The sequence below is a fragment of the Alnus glutinosa genome, chromosome 12 (genome assembly GCF_958979055.1).
Source record: "Alnus glutinosa chromosome 12, dhAlnGlut1.1, whole genome shotgun sequence".
NCBI lineage: Eukaryota > Viridiplantae > Streptophyta > Magnoliopsida > Fagales > Betulaceae > Alnus > Alnus glutinosa.
The window spans coordinates 23601279-23622606 of NC_084897.1; the positions used below are offsets into that span (position 1 = coordinate 23601279).

The 21328-nt window shown below is 37.4% G+C and overlaps 2 protein-coding genes and 1 pseudogene across 4 annotated transcripts; 2 read left to right on the forward strand and 1 right to left on the reverse strand.

Moving 5' to 3' along the window:
* Positions 1–1993: 1993 nt before the first annotated feature.
* Positions 1994–5890, forward strand: LOC133851405 (probable L-cysteine desulfhydrase, chloroplastic). The gene is made up of 2 exons (XM_062287819.1): positions 1994–3524; positions 5623–5890. The coding sequence occupies exon 1, from the start codon at positions 2162–2164 to the stop codon at positions 3518–3520; it is 1359 nt and encodes a 452-aa protein (XP_062143803.1). The 5' UTR covers positions 1994–2161; the 3' UTR covers positions 3521–3524; positions 5623–5890.
* A 2074-nt stretch (positions 5891–7964) lies between these two features.
* On the forward strand, positions 7965–13377 carry LOC133851460 (uncharacterized). 3 transcript variants are annotated; one of them, XR_009895808.1, is made up of 5 exons: positions 7965–8166; positions 9063–9412; positions 9497–11463; positions 12171–12496; positions 12589–13377. XR_009895808.1 is itself a non-coding variant. In XM_062287895.1 (4 exons), the coding sequence occupies exons 2-3, from the start codon at positions 9066–9068 to the stop codon at positions 11448–11450; spliced, it is 2301 nt and encodes a 766-aa protein (XP_062143879.1). In that variant the 5' UTR covers positions 7965–8166; positions 9063–9065; the 3' UTR covers positions 11451–11463; positions 11938–12141. The 3 variants fall into 3 exon arrangements, 1 of the variants encoding a protein (XP_062143879.1); XR_009895809.1 differs by having other exon boundaries at positions 12596–13377; XM_062287895.1 differs by lacking the exons at positions 12171–12496; positions 12589–13377 and adding an exon at positions 11938–12141.
* A 1048-nt stretch (positions 13378–14425) lies between these two features.
* On the reverse strand, positions 14426–16964 carry LOC133851120 (putative receptor protein kinase ZmPK1; annotated as a pseudogene).
* Between the last annotated feature and the right edge of the window lie 4364 nt (positions 16965–21328).

Genomic DNA, 21328 nt, shown 5'->3' on the forward strand with positions numbered 1-21328 from the left:
CATCTTTCCCTTTTCTTTTTTTCCTTCTTTTTTTTTTTTTTTTTTTTTTTTTTTTTTTTTAAATTTTTATTTATTTATTTATTTTATTTTTTCGGGTTTTGTTTTGTCAAATGTCATAATGGGAACATGGATTCTTATTTGATACGAATGTCATCTAGTGTTATATTGGATGCTTTTAGTAATGAACAAAACCGTCACAATCAATTCTAATGAGAGATTCTCCATTGAAGACATGCATGACTCTTCACAGGCAGATGGGCCATTAATGTCACGTTGCAAGCAAATGGAGTCAAAGTCACCTTACTGGTTTTCTTCAATTTCGCATCCTTTAGTTTATAAGCCACTAAACAAAGCACCAAAAACACACTTCATCCTCAATATGACAATATCCATATTGATGGTATAGTGGATTGCACGACCATATGTGAAAGAGAAATATGATAAGATTGGAGACTTATGGGAGCGTTGGTGGAGTGGCTTCGATGCTTAAGTTAGTAAGGATAAGGGGAATATAGTTATGTATTACTTGCATGGGTGGCATGACTTCCTTTGTACGGTAGGTTTACGGGCATCGTATGGGGTTGGACAGGTGTCACTGGGTGATAAGATGTGACCTTGATCGGGCATAGGGTCTAATGCGTGTCTTTTAGCAGGGCATGCCCTTGGCCAAGCTTCGCTTGTTAAAGGGTGTATGACTTTGACTGATTGTGGCGTTGAGTTTTTTTGCCTCTTGTCAGGTGATAGCCATTATCCGTTGTTGTGTATGAGTGTGTGCCAAATTGCCAATTGAGAGGTTGTGGGTGTTGCCTATTATTCTACTAACAATAATGGGACAATTAGAATGAAGCAGTAAGAGGAGATTTTCTACGATTTCCTCTTGTTGCTGTTTGTGTAGCAAACATCCGGCTCATCGGCTGTCACAAACCAAACTTAACCTTCTCGAGCTTGGGCTTATGTTTTTCCTAGGGTCAATTGGGCGGGCACTTAGTGTTCCCACACATCTAACGTCATATATTCAACTCATTTTAATTCTTTTCATCAACTAACTCACTAATCTACTAGAGTCTAAAAGAATTGAATACATAATTAAGCTTTTTTGGACTTATCGCAATGTGTATCAACATAAACCCAAGTCATATTATAGTCTCACATGAAAACCCATTGACCCACCAAAAATAAGGGCACATTTGATATATTGGAATGATGATTACTTGCGAATAAAAATGGGTATTACCAAAAATATAAGAAGTTGAAATGAAATGATCATTTCTATTAATTCGTTTGGCGACAACACATGAATAAAACCCTTCGTATAGTTTGGTGCAACATGATAAGATACTGGAATGGAATCAAATTTCAACCAAAATTGTACCCACTCCTTCGGGTCGACATAGCCTCCAACCACCCTAAAAAGTATAGTTAGGGGTGGCCAAACACCCAAACAAAAGTACGAACACTGAAAAAGTTCATTAACATTGTAAAGTGACCAAAAGATTTTTGAGAATATTTATTTTTTGAGTTATTTCGTTATTGGGAAGACACGTAGTACAAGCTTTTTTCTTTTTTCTTTTTCTTTTTTTTTTAATTTTTTTTAATTTTTTATGAGTAACTAATTTAAATATGGAAGGGATGGGCATAGATTGAAAAGCCCATCTTATTTAGGTACAAATAGATTCAATTACATTTGTGTGTTATCTTAACACAATTAAATATGTGAAAAAGATATAATTAAGGTAAGAATTAATCATTATAAGATAAAAGAATCATATTCTATCTAATATTACGAAACTCTTAAAAAACCAGAAAAAACAGAAAGTTGTTTAAAAATAATAATAAAAAATAAAATAAAAAAATCGCAATTAAACATTGACCTAGTAATACCTTTGACATGCCCAAGTACACGTGCATGTCACGTGTGAGAGAGAGAGAGAGGGGGGCAAAAACTAAAGTATATGTAAAAATATGGTGGGAGATGAGTAGTTTATTCGGTATTCAGTTAATGGGAGGAGCTCCCATGGCTCCCCACTTGTCCCCATCCCCACTTATTTTTCTCTCTCCTGGCTCCCTATCACTTCTGACCCTTTGCCCTGTTTCTTTCTCTTCATTCACAGGCAGAGCTAGTTGGCCACACCCCCCCCCCTCCAAACCCTAACCCCACACCATGGCCACTCACGACAACCACCTCAACGGTGAGACCGACACCAATTCCAATACCCACCTCGCCAAAAAACCCAAACTCTCTTCTCCCTCTTCCTTCATCACCCTCTCAGAAATCCAATCAGAATTCTCCCACCACGACCCCGCTATCGCCCGCATCAACAACGGCAGCTTCGGCTGCTGTCCGGCCTCCATAATCGAGGCCCAGCAGCTCCTCCAGCTCGACTACCTCCGCCAGCCCGACCACTTCTACTTTAACAACCTCAAGCCTGGCATTCTCGAGTCCAGGACTTTCATCAAACAGCTCATCAACGCCCACCACGTCGACGAGGTCTCCATCGTCGACAACGCCACCACCGCCGCCGCCATCGTCCTCCAGCGCGTCGCCTGGGCCTTCGCCGAGGGCCACTTCGACAAGGGCGACGTCGCCATCATGCTCCACTACGCCTACGGCGCCGTCAAGAAGTCCATCGAGGCCTACGTGACCCGCGCAGGCGGCTGCGTCATCGAGGTACAGTTGCCTTTTCCTGTGAATTCCACTGATGAGATTGTCCATGAGTTTAGGAAGGCCTTAGAGAGAGGGAAAGAGAATGGGAGGAGGAGAGTTAGGTTGGCTGTGATTGATCACATCACTTCCATGCCTTCCGTGGTGATTCCTATCAAGGAATTGGTTGGGATTTGTAGGGAGGAAGGTGTGGACCAGGTGTTTGTGGACGCAGCCCATGGTATTGGGTGCACTGATGTTGATATGCAAGACATTGGGGCTGATTTCTATACGAGCAATTTGCACAAGTGGTTCTTTTGCCCGCCTTCCGTTGCGTTTTTGTACTCTAGGAGGTCACCCAGTTGCTTAGACTTGCATCATCCCGTTGTGTCCCATGAGTATGGAAATGGGTTAGCCGTGGAAAGTGCTTGGATTGGGACTAGGGACTATAGTTCTCAGTTGGTGGTTCCAAAGGTTTTGGAGTTTGTGAAGAGGTTCGAAGGCGGTATTGATGGGATCAAGAAGAGGAATCATGATAACGTTGTGGAGATGGGGCAGATGTTGGCCAAGGCGTGGGGGACGAATCTCGGGTGTCCTCCGGAGATGTGCGCGAGCATGATCATGGTTGGGCTGCCGGCTTCTTTGGGTATCTCAAGTGATTTGGATACTTTGAAGTTGAGGACACATCTGAGGGGTAATTTCGGTGTGGAAGTACCGATATATTACCGGGCACCAAAAGATGAGGAGGTTGGGGTGACTACTGGGTATGCACGAATTTCATATCAAGTCTACAACAAAGTCGAGGATTACACCAAGTTCAGGGATGCAATTAACCAACTTGTTTGCGATGGGTTCACTTGTGCACTGCTTTCTAAATGAAGAGGTATGGTTTGCTTTCTTTAATCCATTCTAATTGTTTGTAAGATGTTTATATTGTCCTACATATTACAATTTCTTGTGTCAGGTTCATCTGCCCTTTTCTTTTCTTTTTTTCTTTTTTTCGTGAAGTAGTTGTTAGTTCTGTGAAATGAGTGTGGTTGCAGAATTTGTATATGTTATTTGAAACCATGGACGTGGAAAGATTGTCTTGTAATCTACAAACAACTCTGACTCATCTGTTAAACCTGCAAATATCACTCTTCATGCATGCTCATTACCTATAGAACAGTACCACCAGAGCAAAAAAGGAAGATTTTGTAGTGTTCTCATAGAAATAGTAGTTTAGGGCCTTTTAAAAAGCAATAGCATTAATATTTGGATTTCATTACTTATGAAAAAAATTATGTTGCGTGACTGGGAAGTCAGTAATTGCTAATTTTTTCCCATAAACCATATAAAGTGTTTTTTCTTTCAAGGTATATGAAAAATGTAAAAAAGGCTATTTCTTGCAATTCAAGTTATTATGCTGCTTATGCAGCTGACCTGTTAGCATTTGCTTTCATTTTAGGAAACTCATTTATCCTTCTCCACCTTATCATAATTGAATATTTTCTTACTCCCCACCTTTAAAAGTTTTTGTGGGCTCTTTCTAATTCCCGGACCCTCCACTTGTTCTGTACCATGTCCCTTATCAATAAGATTTTCTCCCTTACTCAGATATGTTGACTTTAGATTTACTAGTTCATTTTATCCAGCTAACTTACTTATCAAAAAAAAAAAAAAAAATTTATCCAGCTAACTCACTTTAGTACCTTGGAAAATCAAAGCCCTTTATCAAATCTTTCTTAAAAGGAGACATATCTAGTACAAATGTATTTTATACCAGGACACTTTGTCGATGAGATTCAAGAAAATGTACATAATTACTATAATTGAATTTGAGAAACTACTAATGAAGGTAAGCATTGATATAGTCACCTCCTTCAGCACCATTCTCAACTCTATGGATTAAATGCTTCTGAACGAAGAGGGAAACACATCTATTTGACATGATCACTTACCCTGCCCCCTAAGTGTTTTTGTGTTTCCAATAATTGCAATGAGGCAAAACCCGTCATCTTTATCATCAGAAGAAATAACTGCTTAAAGGCCAGAATGGTTTCACAGGATTCTTTTTCCTGCCCGTGCAGCTGCGTAGCACACAGTTAATCTCATTAAATGTTTAATTTGACAGTCTTTTTAAGCACCATACTGTGTTTTTCTTCTGTCACCACTCCGACCTCCTCTCGTATTTTGCCTCAGTAATATCTATCCAACTTGCTGGTAGATTTTTATGTCACCATGTCTTTTTTAGTCCAAAATCTCTTAACCTATTCCCTTTTTGTTATCTTATTGTGTAGGTGTTTTCTCATTTCTTGAATTTATTATGTTCTTTTTTTTTTTTTTTTTTTTTTTTTTTTTTTTGTAAGTAGAATTTATTATGTTCTTAGTGCCTGTTTTGCTGTCTTAATTTAAAGCTATCACCAGTTTCTGTTCCCTTCCAACTTCCTAAGGTTCAGTTTCAAGAATCGTGTTTTTTCATTTCGATTAACTGAGATTGAAACTCCTTTTAATCCTGCTATGTATAAAAGCTCAATATTGTTGTCATTTGGTTCAACTAAGAAAATAAGTTTTCTTGCTTTAGTAGTCAAATTGTTTTTTATGAAGTTTCTGGTGATTATGTCAGAATGGTTTGAAATATTTCATGTTTGCTTGTATTTCATGTGCGAAACCGATGAAATATAGCGATCTTGTTAGCCACATTAAATATGAGGCATAATAATGATTAATTAGTTTCGTTATGGGATATGCTGTATATCTCCTAGAAATGCCCTTGTTGGCATGGAGCTAGTGACATGCACGGAGGAAACCTTCTGTGGTGCTTCGATATATTCCCTAAACATAACTAGGTGAGCAATATGTTTATTAGATGCTTGGTGAATTCGTTATAACTGAGGGAATGAGAATCTGAAAGTTATTACTTCTTAGTTGTTTCTGACATGTTGTTTTCTATTTGTCTTTACTTCAATGAGACACTAAATAAGTCTTTTTATGAATAACAGCCGTAGTTCTCTGGGTGCCTTGCGGGGTTTTGACTATTTCTCATGGTTTTGGTACCATGAACTCCCAAAATTGGAGAAACAAGCTGCAGAGGTGCAAATAACAGAGCAGATATAGTTGGCTTTTGTGATTTGAATTGGTAGAAGAGAACTGCGATACAGTTATCTATCTGTTTGGCTCTAGAGCTATTTGTTTTTGTTGTTTTCTGACTGTTTGACATATGCATGCTTTTAACTTTTTAGCTGCCGATTGAACTCTGAGCTTACCTTAGTTGCTTGTTTGTGCCATCCGCTCTGTGAATTGACATAATCTTCTCTCGCAAAAAGAGAGCTGCGATATACAGTCATGGGCATTAGGGCTTAAAATTCTTCTCAAACATATTATGATCTAAATCCAAAAGTGAGTAAATTCTCCAAATAGAAGATGATTTGGGCTGGTTCAAATTAAGCCGCCAGAGTCGAAGATTTGTGCTGGTAAACCTTATCCAAGATTCAAAGGAGGAGAACAAGGGTCCAATGGCAAGGGAATTATTGGTCGGGGCTTTACACTATACTACTATCTATTCATTTTGAATCTTCAATTTGAAAAAAGAAAAAGAAAGGCAAAAAGAAAGTATCATTTTTAACTTCAATATCGATTTGTGACGAGTACAATCATTCCATTCACGCATTAAGACTAAGATAAAACACCAAATATATACGCATGCGTATAATCTTGATAGTTGATCCGCCTTCGTTGGCCATAATAAAAGCATTTCCATTTCGTCTTTGCCTTTGTCCCCCCTCTTTTTGCCTTTTCTTTTGTTTTTGGCCGGTTTCTCTTGTTTTCTGTTTGTTCTCTACTTTACCCAGGAAAAAGAAAAAAGAAAAAAGAAAAAAAAGAGGATTAAAGACATATTTGGTATTTATGGTTTAAAAACTTTATTTTTTGGTACCTCAATTTCATTTCGTTTCATAGATAGTACTTGAATTTTGGAAAAAAATTGACTTGGTACTTCCGTCTATTTTTCCGTCCAAATTTTAATGAAAAAAAAAAAAGGAGGTTTTTGGCCCTCGGAGGTTCAAAGGAGTGGATCAGCCACCCTTTTTTTTTTTTTTTTTTTTTTAAATAAAAAATAAAAAATTAAGTTTTTAATATTTTTATTTTTTAAAATTTTGTTAATTTTTAATTTTTAATTTTTTATATTGCGCCACGTGTCAACTCTCATTAGTTGACACATGCCGTTAAAATTTGGATGGAAAAATAGACGGAGGTACTAAGTCAATCTTTTCTCAAAACTCAAGTACTATCTATGAAACGAAATGAAACTGAGGTATCAAAAAATGAAGTTTTTAAATCACATGTACTAAATATATCTTTGACCTAAACAAAAAAGATACAAAATATGATACGTGGGATTTTTTTTTTTCCTTCGAGCAAATGCAAATTAGAGGAAGGGTGTTAATACCAAGTTTGCCAGCTGGTATGACCTAAAAAAAAAAAAAAAAAAGTTATACCAATTGGTATGGTGGTATGGTAGAGGAATTCTATAAGTTTCTTGTGTCATTTTTGTGTCCATTTAAAAATGATATAACTTTTAAAATTATCAATTGATCAAAATTTAAAATAGTGATCAATTACAAATTTAATGATAATTTTAAGAATTGAATATATATATATTTTTTTAAAGAACACAAAAGAAAGTTAGAGCATTCCTAGTAGCCTCACCAAATTTTACTCACTAAAATAACTAAAAATTACTTTTTTCTATTCTGGTGAGCCACTTTATTAAAATTCCCCCAGCAGCCTCACCATTTTAACTAGTCAATATTCACTATTCTATTTAAATAATAATTTTTTTATATTTTTTTATTTTTTCTCTATATAATCTTTTTACAAAAAATCATTCATATCCATGAAATAAGGACATTATCGTGTGAGAGATGGGAGATGGGAGAAGAAAATGAGAGAAAAAAGGAAAAAAGTGTGCTGATCATGTGAGAGAGAAATGTGAAACAAAATTTGGTGAGTGAGTTGTTGAGTGAAAATGCCTCATCTAATTTGGTTAGTAATTTCAGTCATCAAATTTTTTTGGTTAAGATGGTGAGGCTGCTGGGAGTGGGTTTTTCAGGATTTTCTTCAAATTGGCTCACCAAAATAGCTAAAAAACTATTTTGGTGAGGCTACTAGGAATGCTCTTATAGCACTATTTTATATGGAAATATAGTTACCCCGTTGCAAGTAGCTCTTTACTTTTTAATCCAACAATTAAAAAAATAAAAAGAGAGGACGACTATTTAGCAAACTTCGTGATTGGTCACGTTTCCAATCAAAATTGTACTACTTCATTAATCCCATTTTAAGGAAAAAAATAAACGAAAAAATAAACCCCAATTTTATCCATCTCTCCCTCTCTCTTTGTCTCCCTCTTACTCTGTGTGTGTGTGTTTTTGCGGGACATGTTACGTATATGTGAGCGTCTCGTAGCGAGCTGTGGGTGAGAGAGCCCAATTCGATTTGGGTACTGCACCGAACACCTCTGTTTTCGCTTTCTCATTGCCTCCGAGGTAAATTGTTCCTATCCTTATAGTTTAAAGTATGTATGTTTTTTTTTTTTTTTTTTGAGTTTTATACTTAATCCGAGGATTTTGATTGACCCTCTATGCAATTTTGAGGTTTCTGCTGAATTTGACGTTTTCATGGGTTGAGTATCTGAAATTTTGAAACTTTTTGGTATCTAGGGCGAATTGGGTGTTCTTCTGGGTTCCTGTTTTACTGATTTTTTGCGTGCCTATCTAATGTTTCTGAGCTTTGTTTGTTTTTGTTTATTGTACTTTTTGGGGACATTGGATGATTTGTCTGTGTATTCTGTGGTTATGAGAGTCCCCATTATTTGCCTAATAGCTGCATCAGATTCAATATTTATTATTATTATTATTTTTTTATGGGAAATACTTGGTAAAAAATTATCGTTTAAAAGATCAATTTTTAAAAATTCGTGTTTTTTTTTGGTCCTGCATTTCTCAGCAGCAAAAGAGCTACAGGGGTAACCATCCAGTTTTTTGGCTAGAAGAGGAGGATTTTTCTAAGACAAATTTTGAATCTTATTCGCATGTTAGTTTATTAACGGTCCACTCAATTTAAATTAACATGTTGAATGATTTAATTATTATTATTTTATGCTTTCAACATGTTTCCAACATTTTCTTAACCAAAAAGTTGTTTCTTTTTTTTTTTTTTTTGGGGGGGGGGGGGGGGGGAGACGTTAATTTCATGGCTTCCTTGAATGGAGAGGGTTTAGGATCATAGTGAACTTGTGTGCAATCCAATTCACTGCGTCAGAAACCAATGGCTTCATTTATTTTTCTTTTTGAAAGTTCTTAAAGTATGAAATAAATAGCTTTGTTCATTTGCCTTTTGAATGATTTGAAATAAGTATGTAAGTTCTTTTTAACTGATCCAGATCATGACGGGGAAGAAGATTATAGCGATATGTCAGTCAGGGGGAGAATTTGAGACAGATAGAGATGGTTCGTTGTTGTATAGGGGTGGTGATGCTCACGCTATAGACATTGATGACCAAATGAAGTTTAATGAGTTTAAGATGGAAGTGGCAGAAATGTTTAATTGTAGCATTGATACCATGTTTATCAAATACTTCCTTCCCGGAAACAAAAAGACACTCATTACGATTTCCAATGACAAGGATCTAAAGCGCATGATAAAATTCCATGGGGACTCTGTCACTGCTGATGTTTATGTCATTATGGAAGAAATTGTTACCCCCGATGTGTCAAACTTCCCTGCCAGTAGGTAGTCTTCTTGATGTCTTAGCTAATATTTAATTGTTAATTTTGGATTTTTTGGTTTGGATCTAGAATTTCCTTGATTTTGTAGGTCAAGCAGAACAACTTTGTCAGAAACTGTTCTTCCAGTTGATGCCCCCCTTGCTGTTGTTGATGATATTGTGGATGATACCACCCAGCCAGAAATCCCCCTTGATGCTCCTCTTGATGTTGTAGATGATACCAACCATGTTGATGCCCATATTGATATACCCTCTGAAATTTCTCCCATTTTAGCTATCACTGGTTCCAATGACGAGAAGCATGCTAAAGGTGCACAGCAGTGGCAGAATACTATTACAGGAGTGGGGCAAAGGTTCAGCAGTGTTCATGAATTTCGTGAATCATTGCGTAAATATGCCATTGCACACCAGTTTGCATTCAGGTACAAGAAGAATGATAGTCATCGCGTGACTGTCAAATGCAAAGCAGAAGGCTGCCCTTGGAGAATCCATGCATCAAGGTTGTCAACCACTCAATTAATATGTATTAAAAAGATGAATCCAACACATACATGCGAAGGGGCTGTTGCAACAACAGGGCATCAGGCGACTAGGAGTTGGGTGGCTAGTATTATCAAGGAGAAGTTGAAAGTTTTCCCAAATTATAAGCCCAAGGATATTGTCAATGACATCAAACAGGAATATGGAATACAACTGAACTATTTTCAGGCATGGCGCGGGAAAGAAATTGCAAAGGAGCAACTTCAGGGTTCATACAAAGAGGCATATAATCAGTTACCTTTCTTTTGTGGGAAGATAATGGAGACCAATCCAGGAAGTCTTGCTACTTTCACCACTAAGGAGGACTCAAGTTTCCATCGTCTCTTTGTGTCCTTCCATGCCTCATTATATGGTTTCCAACAAGGTTGCCGGCCTCTCCTTTTTCTTGATAGTATACACTTAAAGTCAAAATATCAAGGCACCTTGTTAGCTGCAACAGCAGCAGATGGGGATGATGGTGTTTTTCCTGTTGCTTTTGCCGTAGTTGATGCCGAATCTGATGATAACTGGCATTGGTTCTTGCTACAACTGAAATCTGCTCTGTCAACATCTTTCGTGATAACATTTGTGGCCGACAGACAAAAGGGGTTAAGGGAGTCCATTGCTGATGTATTTACGGGTTCGTACCATGGCTACTGCTTAAAATACTTGACCGAGCAACTTCTTAGAGACTTGAAAGGGCAGTTTTCTCATGAGGTGAAGCGACTCATGGTTGAGGATTTTTATGCTGCTGCTTATGCACCTACTGCAGAAAGCTTTCAAAGATGTATTGATAGCATTAAAAGTATTTCTACAGAAGCTTACAATTGGATCATACAAAGTGAGCCCCAGAACTGGGCAAATTCATATTTTCAGGGTTCCAGATATGACCATATGGCATCGAACTTTGGGGAGCTATTCTATAGTTGGGCGTCAGATGCACATGAATTACCAATAACACAGATGGTTGATGTTATAAGGGGCAAGATTATGGAGTTGATCTACACCCGACGGGCAGAATCAAACCAATGGCTGTCAAGACTAAGTCCATCCATGGAGGAAAAACTGAAAAAAGAAAGCCATAAAGTCCATTCCCTTCAAGTGCTACTGTCAGCTGGTAGCACATTTGAGGTTCGTGGCGACTCCATTGAAGTGGTTGACATTGATAATTGGGATTGTAGTTGCAAAAGGTGGCAGTTAACTGGTTTACCGTGCTGCCATGCATTTGCTGTTATTGGTTGCCTTGGTCGGAGCCCTTATGATTATTGTTCCAGATACTTCACAACTGAGAGCTACAGATTAACTTATTCAGAGTCTGTACATCCTATTCCAAATGTGGACATGCCTGTGCAGAGAGATTCTTCTCAGATCACAGTAACTGTAACCCCTCCTCCCACCCGCCGTCCACCAGGGCGACCCACAACAAAGCGGTATGGACCACAAGAGGTAGTGAAACGTCAACTCCAGTGCAGCAGGTGCAAGGGTCTTGGGCACAACAAGTCCACTTGCAGAGAGCTCATTTAGAGTGTTAGACATTGTAAGCATCAGCTTCTCGTTTATAATGCATCTTTATATTCATTTCATGTTGGGGGATAATGCTTGTATTTGCTTGATATCAGTTGTCCTGTTGCATGTCTTTATCTTCACTGGTTTGGCTGATGAGCATATCTTCTGGATGTATTTATATTTTGCATGTGCACGCCCCAGTCCATAAGTATTCATTTGCATCCTTGGGTGGTTCTCCTTGCACTCTGTTGTCCATAGGAGTATATATCTGCGTTCCATCTCATGTATAATCTTCACTGGTTTTGCTGATGAGTATGTATATTGCATTTGCGAGACTGTGTAAGTATACAGTTGCATATGTTGGTTTAGCCTCCCTTGCTTTCCTTTGTTGATCATTTAAACACGCGTGTAAATTACCCAGATGTCAATATAAACATGTGTATATAAATTACCCATTTACATTTCAACTTGTCAACAGACTGATCATGCCATTTTTTGCAATCAGTTGGTGACTCTTTTGTCTATGCATGTCGTGTTGCACACCAAATATTGATGGACAATGTTGATTGATGTTGATCACATGCTGATATGTAGCTCTAGCACCGATCATTTTAGATGAGCCAACAGGGTTCCCTAGATGCAATGACTCTGCAGGACCTCTCTCCCTCTCTCCCTCTCTCTGTTTTAACATATTTAGCTTACATTTAATTAATCGATTTCCTTGTGTTCTTTTAATAGGATTGCACTGAAGGACAACGGGCATCACAATCTTGTACATTTAACAACTGTATTGGAGGGGCTGAAAGATAAACCTGTAATTTAGTTTTAAATGACCAAGTCATGAGATGTATGTAACGGTAGTTTCTCTTTTTGTTCTTTCTGTCTTTCTAACTTCAATCTTTGCTAGTTTGAATGACATTTAGCGACATGAAAAGAATGTCTTAGGGTTGTTTGAAAGGTTTATACAGTTGGAGTCACCTTGCTGATGTAAAACATCAAGTATTTTGGTTATTTGGGTTTTACCGTCCCCAAGTTTTGAGGGCAAGAGAAATAGGAGTTTACTGGTATGTATTTCAATCCTTTATTTCTATTTTTTTTGAGAATGATTGGTGGGTTTAGCACTCATGTTCTATATTATTTTCTTTCCATGTGATAGAGTACAGTCCAAATGTGGTTTGCTGAGGATTACGTGCTGTTGATACTGATGGTGGCATCTACTTCGAACACTATCCATTTTGTAGTGGGGACCAAAGGGCCTGTATAACTTTGGTGTGGTGTTCTTGTTGGCCACAGTAATATCAGCTACGAAATACCGAAGATCAGCACTACATGGCTCCGCTGGATTGGAAGTTCTCTTTTTTTCTTATGGGTAAGTAAAGGGGTATTAAAAGCTGAAAAGATGTAGAAGATCAGAACATGTGATTCTCATATTTGCACGAAGTTGAAAAGCGTCTTGTTCTGGTTCTCAACCTTGCTTATGTCCAGTCTTACAAAAATGAATTCTAATGTTGGGCGACAAGGTAATGGTGCCTTGTGAACATTTGCCGGTGATCGAACAGCCTAATAGGCATTCCTCTTGTAGTGGGGGTGGGTCCACCCTCTATGACTGGAGAGCTGATATGCGAACAGGTCAGAGAACTTGTTGAATTCAGCATCAACTGTGTACGTTTTGAGCTCCATATTTCTCTTTGTCACCATCATTGGACGAAAAAGAGATACGACCACAGACTGCAACAAGGCAAAAGATGAGATGAACTAACGGTCAGGTAATCTGCTACGTGGAGTGAAAAACCCAGATCTCGTTCATGGCGTGAGCATAAAACTGTAGAATGCGGACCTGATATTGTTGTTCTTGTGCTTGATGGAAATAGAATTTAGGACCAGTTGCCTCTGGTGACAGTTTTCAAAGAAGCCTTTGAGAGATTCTTGGCTTTGTTTGGTAAAATTTTCTTCTCTCTCTTTTGTTTTCTGTTTTCAAAACAAAAGCATTAACAAACATTAACCCAAAACACAAAACATTCACCTTTATGTCAAACACTTTATTGGTTTTCTGTGCTAAGGATCCATGTGCCATGAACTCATAAACCAGAATCCTGTGGTTTCCTTCTGCACAGTATCCCCACATCTCTATCAAGTTCATATGGTTGAGCTTTCCAGTGGTGCTAAGCAAGGAATTCTGCTTTTCCTTGGTTAGCTTCGGTGAGTCTCTTGATTGCTGCAACCCCGATCATCGGACGATACACCTTTATATACAAACCCTCCCGCTCCTCGTCCAATCTCTTTCCCGAATCCCTGTGTGACCTTTCGTAGCTCATCAATGGGAAGCTGGGTTGGAACGTTTGTAAGTCCTAAATAAGAAAAACCATACCACGAAAATGTATGTAACCCTCTACAGCTCCCACTGCAGTGGCGAACCAAAAAACAAAAGCTTCACGGTCTAATTTCAATACCTTTTATTTTTATTTTTATTTTTATGTTTTTATTTTTTTATTTTCTTAAATAAAAGGGCGGGAGGGTGCGACTAATTGTGACAATTCTATCTGGGCGTTGCTATAGTAGCACCTATTCGTTGGGAATTGCTTAGGAGGGGCCTAGATGATAAATAACCATCGGCGTTTCCTAAGGCCAATTGAGTTATAGTTTGATCCAGTTTTACCAAGGCATCAGCAGGACTCAAGGCGGCTAATGCTAATTAAGAATTATTGATTTTCATTGCGTGATTTTAACCTCATGGAGATTCTCTTGAAATCACTGAACTACCATCGCTGGTGGTATACGATATTTTTAGTTGCTTAGGAACTTGCCCGATCATTTTAAACTTGATTTGTTATATGGCATCACGTATTTTTCATAGGGTGAGAGGAAAAAAGAAAAAAGAAAAAAAGTTATGCCATCAGAAAAGTTGACATAATCTCTTAATGTATTATATTAGCACTAATCAAAGTGTGCATAAAGCTTAAAAAAAATAAATATATAATCTTATATTTCATTTTTTTAACATTTTTAAAACAATAGTCTTCACCACAACATTAGGAAAAAAAAATAAAAAAAGAAGCCCTCACAAGTTAAATTACAGAAAACTTATTAAGTTATTTTCCAACTACATTAATTAATCTCATGGCACAGAAGCATCTCCACAACTTGGCTCATGGTGGGTCTATTATCCTTGTCTTCTGCCACACACTGCAAAGCCACTTTGACCAGAAGTTCCATCTTGGCATGGTCATATTTGCCAGTCAACCTGGGATCAACAAGTTCTTCAATCCATGACTCATTTGCACTAGTACTGTTTCCATTAATGTTGTTCATCTTCTCCCTTACCAAGGTGGCCAATCTCGTATGCTCCCTCGCCCCCCCACTGTTCGAGCTATGCATACCTGTTGGGCTCTTTCCAGTAACCATTTCCAACACGACGATCCCGTAACTGTAGACATCCACTTTGGATGTGATAGGAAGATTGTAAAGCCACTCAGGAGCCATGTAACCTCTAGTCCCTCTCATCTTTGAGAAGCTTGAATGATGAAGCTCACCTCTATTTAGTAGTTTAGACAGACCAAAATCTGCAACTTTCGGTTGGTAATCAGAGTCTAAGAGTATGTTATGAGGCTTCACATCACAATGCAGAACCCACTCCAGGCACTCCTCATGCAAGTAAGCAAGGCCTTTTGCTGTGCCCACTGCAATTTCAAACCTCCTTTCCCAGTCAAGTGCATTAGAAGTAAGATTTTCCGCCAAGGATCCATGCTCCATGTACTCATACACCAGAAGCCTGTGCTTTCCCTCTACACAGTATCCCCAGATGTCTATCAAGTTCATGTGGTTAAGCCTTCCAATGGTGTTTACTTCTGCTAGAAATTCTGCTTCTCCTTGGTTGGCTTCGTTGAGTCGCTTGATTGCACATACCCGCTGATCTGGCAGTACACCTTTGTATACTGTCCCCCCCGCACCCCGTCCGATCACTTCATTGAATCCCCTCGTTGCCTTTCTGAGCTCAGCAAAGGTGAAGCGCCTAAATCTTGTTGTCAGGAGGCATCCTTGTTCATTTGGGTCTGAATGTTTGTCAGTCCTGAACAAGAAAAACAACACCAGCAAAACGCAAGTAACCTCTGCACCTCCAACTGCAGTGGCAAACCAAAGCAAAAGCATTACCTTCTCATTTTCATACGTTCTTCTTACTTGCTTTGGAACTTCGCCTGAACATTCCAACCTTGATTTATTATCTGGCGCCTTGTTATGGGAAAGGCCAGCTTTGGGTAGTCTTAAATATAAATCTCCTCCAAAATCGGGCGTAATTTGTCCATTGAGCAGCATAAACTTGGGGAAACAATAATAGACACCTTCCTCCGGGATAATCCTGTATTGGAACCCTTTGCAATCACACCTAAGCAGGCATCGTTCTTCGCAGTGTTGTAGAGTTACATTAGGTAAGGACTCTATATCAGAGCCATAGAACTCTACATCAGCGTGTTGAACAAAACTGTACCCATCGTTGTGATTGCAAGAGATACTGAATTCTGGCTCACACCCATAAGACCAGTCAGTTAAATTCTTCATCTTGAAGCCCTGTAAGCAAGAGCATCTCCTGCCAGAAGCATGATCATAACTACACACACTATTAGGTCCACATATGCCATGAATCTGGCATGGCCGAGGCATCGCTTGCCATGTTACAACCCAAATACCGACCCTCATTCGTCTCTTGCAGGCTATACAATCGAAGGTTGCCATCAGGATCAACCGTCAATCGTCTGGGAGTTACCACACCAAAATCTGCCGCTTTGAATGTAAAATTATCAGATGACTGGAAATAGCCTGAGACGTTTAGTACTGCATTTCTACTAGTGTTGTGCTTCGACCTTCCGAGTAGTCCAGGGTCATCAACCCATGGAGCTGGCCAGTAGAGACTGGATACTCTTTAGACCTTGGTAAAGTAGGCGGAGAATGTTTTCATTGTCAAATTGGAGCTTATAATAGCCAGAAGAATAGTCAGCTTCGCTCTTTTTGGAGATAAGGCTTGAAACCCTGGTTAGTTTTTGTAGAGGAAGAAGAGTATCTGTGGGTGAATCAAAGCTTTGCCAGATGGCATCACTCTGATCAGAATAATGAAGAACAAGATTGCCTGTGTCTAGGAGCTGTAGCTGCAACTTGGAGGCGTCTAATGAGGTCGAGGCTGGTGCAGTAGTTGTCCAAATGGTGTTACCAACAGAATTTGTTAGTTTAAGCTTGCCATCTTTCAAAAGTGAAAGCTCTGAACCTCTTCCATCAACAGGATCATCACGGTTAGCCACCCAAACAACGGTGGGAACCGAGGATCGTGTGAACCATACAGCAAAGCAGAAAGCGTTGTCCCCAATAGAGAAAAACCCGGCTGAGAAATCTCCATTCGCTGAAACCAAATTGTCGCTGAGTTTCTCAACAGATAGAGACGTGCCTCTGAGAATGCCAAATGTTTGACATGAAAATAGAGGAATTTGCAGCAGACACAGAAGAAGGGAGAAAATTGAGATATTCATTAGAAACGCAAGAGGTTGATCTTTCAGCTTGCTAAATCTTATTCATATATAGAGCAATCAGCATATGTATAATCGAAGAAAGAAAATGCACGCAACACGGCTGCATGTGATGGATCCCCACTTCCTGATAAATAGCTTAAATTAATAAGCTCTACATTGCGCTGACCTTCCTGCAACGACGCGCGTCATGCGGATGCTGATGCTTTGTAATTGGTCGGCTAAATCAGCCCTAGTAAATTAAGTTTAGTCAATTAAAGTATCATATCAAAAAAAAAAATAATGTATCATATAATTAATAAGCTCAATCATATATCCCCGGCCTGCTTTGTCAAACTGAATATATATATATATATATATATATATTAGCATGTAATTAAGAGTGATGAGGTGAGGAATATTTGTTTTTTTTGTTTTTTTTTTTTTTCATTTTTGAGAACATTGATGGAAAATTTGTTGCATGTACGTTGATCACATTCAATGATCAGATTGTATATAGTTTCTGAATCACCCTAATGGGGAGAGAAAAATGAGGGTACGTTCTTTGTACGTATTATATGACTGATCAATTTGTTAAAATTTTTGTTTTTGTTTTGTTTTTGTCTTTTAATTTGTTTTCTATTCTCAAAATAAAAATATTAACAAACAACAAAAACACAAAATACTACTAAAAATAAAAAAATAATATTCACCTCAATATTACATCAAAACATTAATATTTCAAATAAAAAAACAAAAAATTAACACCATCCAAAACATATTAACAATCAATTCTTGATCTGATATCTCAAAGGTTTGGATGACATAATTGACCATGCACTAATATACATTAATAGTATTTAATTTGTGCTTTGAGATGTTACAGAATGATTTTCTTGGTCGGTCGCAAATAAAATAATATATCTTACAAAATATTTAATTAGGGTAATATTATTTCAACTATTTTCTTTTTTACAAGATGATTTGCAAGTATACTTTCCATGTAAGCATTTACAATCTTGTAAAATTCTAGGTTTCTTGAATAATATGATTAGACGTACACTAGTATTTCATTCAAAACACACGTACACTAGTATTTCATTCAAAACACACACACACACACACACACACACACACACACACACATATATATATATATATATATATATATATATATATATATATTTTCGTCTTGTGTGAAAATTAGGAGGCCAAGGCTCCCTCAAAGTAGCACCCTTCCCAATTGTTTACCTTAGGGTGCGTTTGGGATTGCGATTTCATAGACAATAAGTGCGATTTTAAACCAAATCGCAGAACATAGATCGTTTGGGAACTGCGTTTTTAAAAATTGCGATTTGAAAACGCAGAAAATCTGCTTTTTCAAATCGCAGATCAGATGGTGTTTTTTTGAAAACACAAAATTTTAAAGGTAAATTCGCGATTTTAAAGACTAAACTGCGATTTTACCAAACGCTTAACTGCGTTTGTAAAAATCATTTTTTTCAAATCGCACATTTTAAAATTATTATTTTAAATCGCACTTTTTGAAATCGCAAACCCAAACAAACCCTTAACCTCTCCCAAAAATAGGTCCTAAATCTTCTGACATCATTGGATCAATACTGAAGTGGTATATATGAGAGCCTAGGCATGGAGATCGAATAGGGTGCAGCAACTTGAGCGTTGAGACAGGTGAAAGGCTTATGTTTTAAGTGCAATGAGAAGTATGGCCCTGACAATAGGTGCAAGTATTTAATTGTTTATGATTGAGGCTTACCAGGAGGACGAGGATGGGGATGTTGTTAATCAAGGAAGAATAAGCATTAAAATGATGTTTAGACTTGGTCTAGCTGTAATATTCTAGAGATTTAGACTTGACCTGTAATATTTTATATATGACTTGATAGCCGGTCTTAATTAGACCAAGACAATTTATATTACTTTTATATTATGGTATGTTATGATATTTTAGTTAAATATTTTGGCTATTATTTACTTATGGATGTAGAACGAATTGGATACTATCGATCTTATTGTATAAGTGACAAGTCTTCCGCTGTAAGTCCTTTTATGAGGGCCTCAAATCCTGCGTCCTATTCTTTGGGTGAATAGAGACGAGGAGACGTATCATGAGTTAATTACCGCTTAATTATTGTTCCAAGGTGTTACAAAAAAATGCCGGTATTTTTTTATGTACTTTTCAGCCTTTTTTTTTTTTTTTTTTTTTTTTTTTTTTGCTGTAAGAGGCTAGTAGCTAGCCTTATATATAGATTAGCTATTTGTACGTGTGTATTTAATTGTTTCAGTCGTACGTTGTTAATAGAAAAGCTTGATAGTTGTATTTCATGGGTTGATTTTGGGGATGTTGGGAGTTTGTGAGTGGCCTCTTTAACTAGAGAGGATTGAGCTCTTCAACCGGCCGGAGGGGGGAGTTTCTACGTGGTTTGAGAGAGAAACATTAGTTAAAATAAAAAATATTAACAAATATTCTTAATAAGGTAGACAAAGATTTAAATAGCTGGATGTAGGATGTTTAGAAGTATTAGACCTCGTTTGGTTTGCGAAATAGACTCCTAGAATGAAATAATTATTCCATAAGAATAGTTATTCTTTTGTTTGGTATGGGTCTATTCCTTGAAATAGTTATTCCCACTGGAATAGCTATTCTCTTACGAATAGGAATACCGATTCTTCTAAAAAATGAGAGAAATAGTTATTCCAATGAGAATGAACTACAATTTCCAAAAAAAAGAAAAAAAAAATCTTTATTTTTTATTATCTTTCATTTTTTTTTTTCAAAAAAAAAAATGAAAAAATGAAACCCTAACCCTGGGGTGGTTGGCCAATCACATAGGGCGTCGGGGATGGTCGTACCACCCCTGGAACGCCTCATGGTGGACCCTCGAGGTGTTCCGGGGGTGGTGCGACCACCCCCGGCGCAATGGGGGGTGGCACAAGCCACCCCCAGTTCTTTGGTGCCACCCACCATTTTTTTTTTAAAAAAACAATATATATATATATATATATATATATATATATATATATATATATATATGCGAGGGTTTTTTAGTAATTTTGATTGGATTCCAATTAAGGTGTATGCGTTGTTATCAAACTAAAGATTAGGAATAATTATTCCATTCCATTCCATTCCATTCTCTTTTATTTTTAGGAATGACTATTCATTTTCCTAATGAAATACCTATTCCGCAAATCAAACGAGGCCTTAGAGTATATATCTCCAACGTACAAAATAGGTAAATGGTTCATAATAGTCAAATTTGATTATTATATATGAGCCATTTTTTTTTTATCTCTAATAGAATAGGCAAATAGATTTTTTTTTTTCCTTCTGGTGTGAATAGTGAATAAGCTCTTCTGCCTATTCACATTGAGTAATGATTCATTGCCATATTTTTATATAACTTTTCACCACCTTGCTTATGTGGCAAGGTGGTCTCATACCTTATTTTATTTTTAAAACTAAAAAATTAGTAAGGGATCATCTTGCCAGATAGACAAGATGGTGAAAAATTGTATAAAAATGTGACAATGAATCATTACTCATTCACATTATAAAGAGTAACTGCTGAGACATTTTAATATTAACAGCGGAGAAATAATTGTTGCATAATTGTTGACACAGCTTTCGTCCAACTTTGTCTACGTGGTAGTTTATTTTTTATTTTATTTATTTAATTTTTTCAAGAAAATGACCCACCATTTACCCCACAGCGGTTTCATCATTTTTTTGAAAAAAAAAAATTGCTACGTAGATCGATAAAATTGGATGAAAATTGTATCTATATATGGTTGTATAATAATCGTTTCTCTTAACAACGATAGTTGAAAATTTCCTTATATATGTAAATGCTATATCTCCCTTTTTTCGAGCTTCATTCAACAATAAATATGCTATTTTGCTGTACAATTAATTCTACGCATAAGAAATTCAAACTGCTTGTCGATCTCTTTCTTCAACAATTATATGTTGGCAACTGATATCTGTACTCTGCCTCCATACTCCTTGTGGCCCTGTGGGTAGATTGGTTATAATAGTCTAAAGAAATGAAGCTGTACGTAACTACCCAACTAACTAATTAATTAATTAATTAATTAATCCGAGTTTAAATTAGGCTTGGCAATTTTGACACGATCCGCGAATTCGATATGAACATGACACGAATATATAGGGTTTAGGTTTAGGCTTTTACCCGTTTATGACCCGTCAACCCGTTAATGACCTGCCAACCTGTTTATGACATAATTATGACACGTTAATTACACATTTTTTACCAAATTAGTTAAACGGGTTGACACGCTAACTCGACGGGTTAACACGCCGACCAAATAGATTGACACGACAACTCGAATTGCCAAACCTAGTTTAAATGGTTTGATTTTAGG

Coding starts and splice junctions, on each gene's coding strand:
- LOC133851405 (XM_062287819.1), top strand. CDS start 2,162: ATGGCCACTCACGACAACCACCTCAACGGTGAGACCGACACCAATTCC.
- LOC133851460 (XM_062287895.1), top strand. CDS start 9,066: ATGACGGGGAAGAAGATTATAGCGATATGTCAGTCAGGGGGAGAATTT. Junction 9,413..9,496: donor TCAAACTTCCCTGCCAGTAG/GTAGTCTTCTTG, acceptor TTGATTTTGTAG/GTCAAGCAGAACAACTTTGT.